The sequence below is a fragment of the Sceloporus occidentalis genome, unplaced genomic scaffold (genome assembly GCF_023333645.1).
Source record: "Sceloporus occidentalis isolate IW3139 unplaced genomic scaffold, rSceOcc1.0.p SCAF_14, whole genome shotgun sequence".
In the NCBI taxonomy this organism is placed as follows: domain Eukaryota; kingdom Metazoa; phylum Chordata; class Lepidosauria; order Squamata; family Phrynosomatidae; genus Sceloporus; species Sceloporus occidentalis.
Genome location: NW_028316994.1, coordinates 15,240,260 through 15,249,607, shown reverse-complemented (window position 1 = coordinate 15,249,607; position 9,348 = coordinate 15,240,260). Strand labels below are relative to the sequence as shown.

Below are 9,348 nucleotides of genomic sequence, written 5' to 3'. Positions count from 1 at the left end.
ATAGACTTCAGTCTACTTCCTCAGATGCATTTGGTGGAGTGGAAGCCAGGGACGTACCTATATATGCCCTTGGTGTGCGAGAACGTCCATTCATATTCAAAATGCTTTGTGTATGTTTGATCAGTTGATTGTAATAAATCTATACATATATAAAATCCTTTTTGTATGAAAATGAAGTTACAAGGCCATTTTTAACTATGGTTGCTTGTGAACAAAGGCATTAGGAACTAGGCTTTGTGTGCGGAAAAGAAGTGGCAAGACCAGTTTGGCATAGGAAACTAGTCTGTAGGTGAAGAGAATAGATGAGTGTAGGACTGGATTTACCAAGGAGCTCCAAAAGAAAATCAGGGTGTGCTTTATAGACTATAGCAAAGCCTTTGGCTGCATAGATCATGAAAGGCTATGGAGTGCCCTTAAAGCCATACGAGCGCCAACACATCTGTACTCAGGACAGGATTACTATCAGGACAGAAGAAGGAGAAACAGAATGGTTCCCAATGGCAAAGGAGTCAGACAAGGCTGCATCTTATCATTCTACTTGTTTAACTTATATGCAGAAGATATTGTAAGGAAAGCAGGCTTGGACACGGAAGGAGGAGGAGTGAAGATAGGGGGAAGGAACATCAACAATCTGAGATACGCAGATGACCCCATAATACTAGCAGAGAACCTCAAAGACCTGGAACAACTACTAAGGAAGATCAAGGAAGAAAGTGCCAAGGCAGGTCTATTGCTGAACATAAACAACACACAAATAATGACCACAGAGAACTTACATTCAAACTAGACAGTGAGGAAAGAGAAGCAGTAAAAGACTTTTCATATCTGGGATCCAACATTGTTCGGAATGGGGACTGCAGCCAGGGAATCAGAAGAAGATTAAGAATGGGGAGAGAATGGCTATGAAAGAACTAGAGAAGATCCTAAAATGCAAAGGTATATAACTCAGCACAAAAGTCAGAATCACACAAGCCACCATTTTCCCTGTTACCATGGATGGATGTGAAAGCTGGACAGTTAAGAAAGAAGGAAAATCCACTCATTGGAAATGTGATGCTGGAGAAGAGTGCTGAGGATGCCATGGACAGCCAAAAGGACCAACCAATGGGTCCTGGAGCAGATCAAGCCAGAAATAACCCTAGAAGCCAAGATGACAAGACTGAGGCTGCCCTACTTTGGACACATCCTGAAAAGGAAGAACTCATTGGAAAAGACAATAATTTGGTGACATGTTTAGTCTTCTCTGTCAGAGAGCTCTGGGGCCACAACAGTCACTAGAGGGATTCCAGAGAAGGGAGCCATGGCAGTTAAAGCAGTGTCGACCCTCATTCTTCCTGCAGTGCAGATGCAGCCTCTATCCATCGCCTGGATACTTCAGGAGGGCCCTTTGCAGCCAAAGGCCAAAAGCTCCTCCGCCCGAAGCGTTCTAGAACGAGTGAAGCCACAATGCAGCCGGGGAGAGCGTGCCTCTGAGCGCGTGCAGAGAGAGGGAGAGGCCTCCTTGCAAGCCATCTCTAGGTAGGGTCGGGGTCCATGGTACGGGGGAACCGGGGGAGCTCCAGCTCCTCTTTGGCTGCGTCCACACTGGAGAGATAACCCGGTTTGGTAGCTTTTAAGTCTGTTCTGGCTCAAGGCTATGGAATTCTGGGAGTTGGAGTTTGTTGTGTGCCCCACAACAAACTCCAACTCCCAGAATTCCATAGCCTTGAGCCAGACAACAAATTAAAGCGCTGCCAAACCGGGTTATCTTTCCATTGTGGACGCATCTTTTGCTGCATTGTTTTGCTTGGCCTGAAACCCAAAGACCAGTGAATCGAGTGGCCTGGTTGCCTTCTCCCTGCCCTTGTTGCAAGAGCCTCCAGCCCCGGAGCCGCCCCGCCTCTCGCAGCCACTGGCAAAGCCCGGTCCCTGCAGCAGAAGCAGCAGCAGCAGCAGCAGCAGCAGCAGCAGCAGCCTCGCCAGCCCCGACGGAGCCCAAGGCGGCGGTGAGTGGCGGGAGCCTCGGCTGCAAAGAGGAGCCAGCCCTCCTCTTCCCCAGCCAGCCTCCCTCCGGGGCCTTGGCCAGACGCCTTGCCTCCTCCTCCTCCTCCTCCTCAGCCATTGCCTCCTTCCTTCCATCCTTCTCCACCCCCTTCCTTCCTTCCTTCCTTCCTTCCTTTCCTTCCTCCCTTCCAGCCCCTTTTGTCTGCCTCTTCTCTTCGGCTTTGCCCTCCTCCTCCTCCTTTCATTGTCTCCTTCTGTTCTTCCGAGTTCCCCTTTGCCTTCCTCACTGACACCGTCCTTTCTTCTTCCATCTCTGTTTTCCTTCCTCCTCCTGTTTCTTCTTTCTTTCGCTCTCTTCTCTTCCACACTCCCATTTCTCCCCCTCTCTTCTCTCCACTCTCTTTCATTTTCCTTCCCCCTCTCCCATCTTCCTTTGCCTTCCCTCTCTTCCGCTCTTTCATTTTCCTTCCCCCTCTCCCTTCTTCCTTTGCCTTCCCTCTCTTCTCTCCACTCTTTCATTTTCCCTGCCTCTCTCCCTCCTTCCGTTGCTTTGCCTCCCTTTTGAGCTGGTGATGAAAGCATGCTTTTCTTTCCCTCCTCCTTGGTGCATCGTGTCCTCCTCAGAGAGGGATGGCAGTGGGAAGAGAAGGTGAAGTCGGTTTAAAACAAGAGCACTTTGCTGGCTCTTCCCAAAGCTGCCCTGTCTGGAAGAGAGACAATAGGAAAGGCAATAAGAAGAGGAAACACTGGAGAGAAAAGAATGCTCTTTCCACTTTCCTTTTATCTTGTCTTGTTGTCTCTTCACAAGAGGGAAGCTGTGAGTTGGAAGCATGGGGCTAGTTTGTGGAGGAAGGCTAGCAGGACAGAGAGGAGGAGGGCTGAGGAAAAGAATGGGAAGGTAGAGCCAAAAGGTGGGCAGCCCTCACAGTCGATGCCTTCTGGGGCTGGTGGGACAGAGCCAGCTACAGTTCATTTCCTCCTCAGCTTCCTCTTTTGCAAGACCTTAAGTATCCCTTGTGTTTTCCTGCTGGTTGGAAGGAGTGCCGGGGTTAAGGGCACGGTGTTACATCTGCTCCTACCACAGGACTATCCCTGGTTCAGAAGATGGGTTGAATGGTGCGACAGAAAGGGCAGAGTTCTTCCATCCTTAATGTGAATGGTGCTTTGGAGTGCAGCAACAATTCCTTGCTCCCAGGAACTTATACAGTGGTTTAAAATTCAACTCCTGGGAAAAGAGGTGTCAAAGGGAAAAGTTTAGGGGCAGAGTCTGAAGAGCTGAGGCTTGGGGCAATGAGAATCTAGCACTACCTTTTTGCTTTGTGCCAGAAGGAACTCAACAGTCTTCATTTGGAACTGGACATTAAGAGCCTAATGCATGCTAAAGTTGCAATCCTTATCCTGTGCTCACCTATTGGGAGCAAACCCTACTGAATTTAGCAAGGTAAAATGTCTAAGCAAACATGCACCAGATTAGAGTGCAAAACATCTTTCCTTCATCAGTAAATGACCGCAACCTGCTACCACACGCCTGTGATTTCGGAGGCCATCACATGTTATTTCTGAATGAACCCAAACTTATTAAACATGCAGATCACTGTGGCCTCTTCACTTTGTCTTGATCCTGTGAGACTGTTCACACAAATCATTTTCAGTGGGTCTCCAAACATGCATGGATCTATGTTGGTGCTGAGACTGGAGGGGGGGTTGTGGAAAGAGCAAGTGTGCACAAATGTGTGAACTTGTTGTTGTGCACCTTCACATTGTTTCCCAGTTATGGTGACCCTAAGGTAAACCTATCATGAGGTTTTCTTGGCAGGTTTCTTCTTCACTCCACCAAATGTACCTGAGGAAGTAGACTGAAGTCTACAAAAGCTCATGCTGCCAACTTCTTTCTTTAGTGAGTCTCAAAGGTGCTACAAGATCTCTCTACATATGTATTTTTAGGGAACATATCCAGGGGTAGCCATGTTGGACGGGTAGCAAAGTACAGTAACATCTAAAAGCCACAAGACAGCAATACCTTTATTGGGCCAAAATGCATTCTGCAAGCTTTTGAAGCTCCACAGGGTTCTTCAGCAGGCAAAGATGTTAAAAACCACGCAGGAGAGGGGGGGGGATATGATGATGTTAGTCACAGGCCTGCATTTTGTCCATTTGTGTCTTTTCTCAGTTCAAGTGGCCTTGGAGGGCCATTCATGCAGGCCAGCCTGGGCCATCCTCTTTCTGGCCATGTGGGGACATGTGGGCTGCTGTTGTTGTTCTTGTTGTTGTGTGCCTTCCAGTCCTTTCCAACTTACAACAACCCTAATGCCATCATGGGGTTTTCTTGGCAAGTTTCTTCAGAGGGGGTTTGCCATGGCCATCCTCTGAGGCTGAGGGAGTGTTACTTGCCCATGGTCACCCAGTAGGTTTCTATGGCCGAGCTGAGTGTGGTACTCCAGGAAATGAACATTTTAAAGTTCCATTGTTGTTGTTGTTGTTGTTGTGTGCCTCCAGGTCATTTTTTTTACTTATGGCAACCCTAAAGTCATACGGTTTTCTTGTCAACTTTCTTCAGAGAAGGTTTGCCATGGCCACCCTCTGAGGCTGAGAGAGTGTGACTTGCCTAAGGTCACCAGTGGGTTTACATGGTCCAGCCAGGATTCAGCTTATGGCATCCTTAAGGGTACCTTATCATAAGGTTTTCTTGGCGACTTTCTTCAGAGGGGAGTGTGCCATTGCCATTGTCTGTAGCTGAGAGAGTGTGCCTCGCCCAAGGTCTCGCAAGGCAAAACGCGATGCTCTTTTTGGATCCCAGGATCCAAGTCGCCTCCGTTGAGCTTTAGCTGATGTTTCGCATTCAGGCGAGAGTTTGCACGAGAGAAGCAGCTCTGAAGGAGCAGGTGATAAGAGGAAACAGGAGATGATGCTGAAGATGATGGAGACTTCGGAGGACCAACCCAGGGTCTGGCTCCTCTTAAAGGGACAGCTTCCCAGGCCCACGGAACTCCGCCTTCTCCCAGCGTGCACCGCAGGGAGCAGAGAGAGGGGGAGAGAAAGAAGGAAGAAAAGTCCTGAAGTGGGGAGGAGTTTCTGGGAGAAAAGTGAGTACAGGACGCAGAGGGGAGAGGATTCGGGTTTGGCAAGGAGGAACTGCGAGGCCTGGAGGGCTAGCAAGGTGTGGTACCCAGGCTGGAGGGTGATGGGTTGGAAGGGAGACCGAGGAGACCTTAGGACAAGGGGCTGGAAGGTTAGGAGGCTCTGGAGAAGGGCCTTCCTTGGGGAGGGGAAGGTTGGATTTGCTATCCTCTGCCCCATTTTGCTGGATGCATGCTTTCATAACATCCTGGTAAACTAAGGTTGTAGTTGCACTGTAGGAAATAATCTGGTTTGGCACTGCTTGCACCGCTTTCACCTGGTGCCACAACAAACCACCATTCCCAGAATTCCACAGTATAGAGCCATGGCAGTGAAAACAGTGCCAAACTAGATTATTTCCTACAATGCGAACACAGCCTCAATCTGAGGGGCTGCATACACAGTACCCTTTCCCCCCCAAACTTGGGAAATTTGGTTTTGCTTTTTTGAGGAACTGGGATGGAGTGGTTTCCTGGGAATGCTGACTTGAGGCATCTTAATTTTCCCTGCCTTTTTTCTAAAACTGGCCTTCATTGCTCCTTTATTTGCTTGTACTGAATTCACTTCCATCTCTTTCCAGGACTGTTGGGAGTGAAATTGGCTGCTTAGTGCAGCAGCTCGGCAATACATTTTGTCTGGATTTATTTCCTGCCCAGTTCGAAGTTCCTGGGGCTGTGCGGATGGTTGGACGTCGAAATATGGTTGGCCCATTTGTGGCTTTTGACTTTTGCGGATTGGATTAATTAAACTGAATATAGCCATAATGAAGCAATGGATGCCAGTTTAAAAGACAGAGAAAATTGGATGCCTTGAGTCAGCTTTCACAGGAAACCACTCCATCTCTCTAGACATTTCTAGGTCCTCCAGCGCAACTTTGTCTGAAGTTGACCATAGAGTTGTGATGGAGATTTGTAGAGAAAATACTTCTCTAGACATTTATAGGTTCTCCAGTGTGATTCTTTGGTCAGTGTCTGGTGGATGTTGACCACAGAGTTGCACTGGAGAACCTGGAGGTTTCCAGAGAGGTGTTCTCTCAGGTTAACAAAAATAGTGAGTTTTTAATTTGCAGTTTTCCTACTTTAATGGGGAGGTGGTCCTGTGCCCCGAACCCTAGCGAATGTGGAGGGTCTTCTGTACTGTGTAGTATCCTGAAAGGTTTTCAGTCGCAAAGGCTTGAGCAGATGTGAGAAAGTACAGGTGTAGTAAGAAGTACCCCAGTAGTGAGGGACTCAAGACAATAACAGATGAAAATTGGATTGAGAGACTGAATAAATCTTTTTAGAACACACTGTGGAGCTAAACAAACACAAAATGTTGAAAGTGAGCTGTAAAGGTGTAAAAGGATTTTCAATATGTAAAGTAGTCTCAGACCAGATATGAGTGTGGTTTCATATCGAGCTTGGAACAACTACAATTTGGAACTACAGCCTCAGAGTCCCCAGTATCCTTGTGAGGGATTTGAGGGACTGTTGTCCAAAAGGTAGATTTTCCAGGCTATGACTTCATCTCTTGTCTAACAGTCAGGTTTCAAACAATACTCCAAGCTCCGATGTGCTATAATAAATCCTGATATCAACACCAAACCTTAAGAGTATGAACAGAGTGGAGAAGGCATGCAGCTTGGTCTATAGGCTGATAATTATACTTTATGAGCCTGGGATATAGGTACATCTGAACCAGGTGAAAAGGGACTTTATAAATACACTCTCTGGAAGGGAGAATCTGTGCTGTGTTGGTTCACCGTAGTAAAACAGTGTGTGGCACTGAAGATATGAACTTGCGTCTGAGTAATACCACACAATAGTGGCTCTCCATATGTCCTTCCAAATCTATGTGTAGAGGGAACTAGAAAAGTAGACTAGAATGCTCCATGATGTGGTAGGTTGTTTTTTCTGTGTCCAGGATTTAAAAAATATATACATTATAAAGTGATATAGCTTAGACAAAGATTTGCTACTGCCGTGAGAAATCAGCCAGAAAGATGTGGTTATGTATTTCTGTTTTCTACCAAACAACACATTCACTTGCTCTCCACAATCTCTTGTTTTTTCCCCTCATTGGTAGCTCTTCCTGTTTGTTCTTCCTTTAATTCATATCTTTTTCCCCTTTATGCCTGTATTTATTTCTCTTTTCCAGCCGTTTTAAGGGACTGACGCTGATCCCTAGAGATAGAAGATTTCTTCTAGACCTCAGCAGTCATGCCTCCCAACAAGGATGCCTCGGGATGTCTTGGCTCACCTCCAGGTTTGATCTGCTTGCCACCCATATCTGAGGATCTCCAGTTGGTGTGGACTCAGGCAGCACAAACCAGCGATCTCGATGGCAACCAGCACCTGCTGCAAACCTTCAGCTACTTCCCCTACCCCAGCCTTTCCGATCTGGCCTTGCTCTGCCTGCGTCATGGCCTGCACATGGAGAAAGTCAAGGCCTGGTTCATGGCACAACGCCTTCGCTGTGGCATTAGCTGGAGTGCTGAGGAGATTGAAGAGACTCGTGCACGGCTCATCTACCATCAGGATCAGCTTCATTTTAGTTGCCTGCTTGCTGGGACTGATGTTGACTGCTGGCACCAATCTTGTAAAAACCAGGAGTACCAGCAACCGTTGTCTGCCTCTGTGTACTACTCAAATAAATATCCAGAGAACCAGCAGTCGTCTATAGATTCCTACGCAAATAAATATCTAGTGAACCCGCCGTCTTCTATAGATTCCTTAAATCACTGCAGCACAGCCCAAGGAAAAGAAGACCTTGGGAGAATCACTCAGGATATTTGGAAACTGAAGGGAAATGCCTTGTCCCACCATAGCAAAGCTCAGGAGAACTGTGAACCTTCAAGGACCTCTGTGCATCTCCACAGTACCAAAGAGACACCATCTGGCGCTTACCTACTCACTACGCCTGCCAGTCTGGGTCATAAGATTGAGAACGCTCACACAGTAGCGTGGGGACTCCCTGCACTCTCCACAAAGCTACCAGAGCCTGTTGTGTCTACAGTAAATGGTGGGCATCACCCAGTCGTTCTTCCAGCTGGTTCCTCTGTCAAAGCTACTCCATCGTCAACTACAACTACAGCTACAACCAGTGTTATTGAGTCATGCAACCTTCAGAACTATCAGTACACTATGGGTGACCAGCAGCATTCTTCAGGTTGCATCTCAGACGTTCTTCGCAAACCTAGGCGAAAGACAAAGGAACAGTTGGATGTGTTAAAGTCTTTCTTCCTTCATCACCAGTGGGCCAGAAGAGAAGATTATCACCATCTGGAGAAGATCACTGGGCTACCGCGGGCCGAGATTATCCAATGGTTTGGAGACACTCGCTATGCCCTTAAACATGGTCAACTGAAATGGTTTCGGGACAATGCAGGGCAGAGTCCGCAGCCTGTCTCCTCCCTGCCTCCTCATCCACTTCACAGCAACCATCCAGACACAAGTCCACTGGAGCGCTATTGGGCAACCCATCTACAACTTCAGGAGAATGATATACCAGCACTCTGTCATGAGTCAGGTATGGATGTTGATCAAGTGTTAAAGTGGTTCAGTTCACATTCACCTGCACCATGTGAAGTAGAAGTATGCTTGGGGGATGAGGATGAAGTAGATGATGAGGTGGCAGCACATATGATAAAAGAGAATTATGAAGACTATGAAGAGGAGGAGGAAGAAGATGATGATGATGATAACAATGATGATGACGATGACGATGAAGATTGGGTTGCCTAGGGCTCTTCTGTGGATACTAGAGATTCTGGGGTTTGTGGATGGGTCTCAGGGATGGATCAAGAAGATAAATAAAAATGAAAAGAAGTTGAGAGTGAGGTCCCTACTTCATTAGGCTCCTGCCATTCTCATTGCTCCACACTGGGGGACCTTTCATGTTCTAGAATGTGCTTATCTTTTTCCTGTGTTTCAAATTTTAAGTTAAGAGAGTTGTCCTGTTCCTGTTATTCAGTGATTATGTCTTCAGTCATAGAGTTTAAAAGATACTGGAAATGGAGCTCTCAGTATCCTTTCGTATTCCAGAGACTATAGCATGAACCCCTTTGGTAGTCTGCTAGATCTGGAAGGTTTTATTTTATTTAGCTTTCAAGTTGATACCTGTTCATTGTGCTGATAGATTCCAGATTTGCTTTCTACTTCTAGAATCCTATTAAATATTCAAATTTTGCTGTTCTTGAATTTTAAAGCTGGTACTCCTGCTTTTCATTTATAATTGGATAGTTCCCCTAATTACCATAATTGCCTAGTC

At 46.9% G+C, this 9,348-nt stretch overlaps 1 protein-coding gene across 3 annotated transcripts; it reads left to right on the top strand.

Annotated features, from left to right (window-relative positions):
* The first annotated feature begins 4,960 nt into the window (after positions 1 to 4,960).
* Positions 4,961 to 9,262, top strand: LOC149304206 (homeobox and leucine zipper protein Homez-like). 3 transcript variants are annotated; one of them, XM_089481012.1, is made up of 3 exons: positions 5,054 to 5,140; positions 5,681 to 5,801; positions 7,237 to 9,262. In XM_089481012.1, the coding sequence occupies exon 3, from the start codon at positions 7,299 to 7,301 to the stop codon at positions 8,820 to 8,822; it is 1,524 nt and encodes a 507-aa protein (XP_089337138.1). In that variant the 5' UTR covers positions 5,054 to 5,140; positions 5,681 to 5,801; positions 7,237 to 7,298; the 3' UTR covers positions 8,823 to 9,262. The 3 variants fall into 3 exon arrangements, with proteins under 3 accessions (XP_089337139.1, XP_089337138.1, XP_089337140.1); XM_089481013.1 differs by lacking the exon at positions 5,681 to 5,801 and having other exon boundaries at positions 4,961 to 5,066; XM_089481014.1 differs by lacking the exon at positions 5,681 to 5,801 and having other exon boundaries at positions 5,087 to 5,140.
* The last annotated feature ends 86 nt before the right edge of the window (positions 9,263 to 9,348 follow it).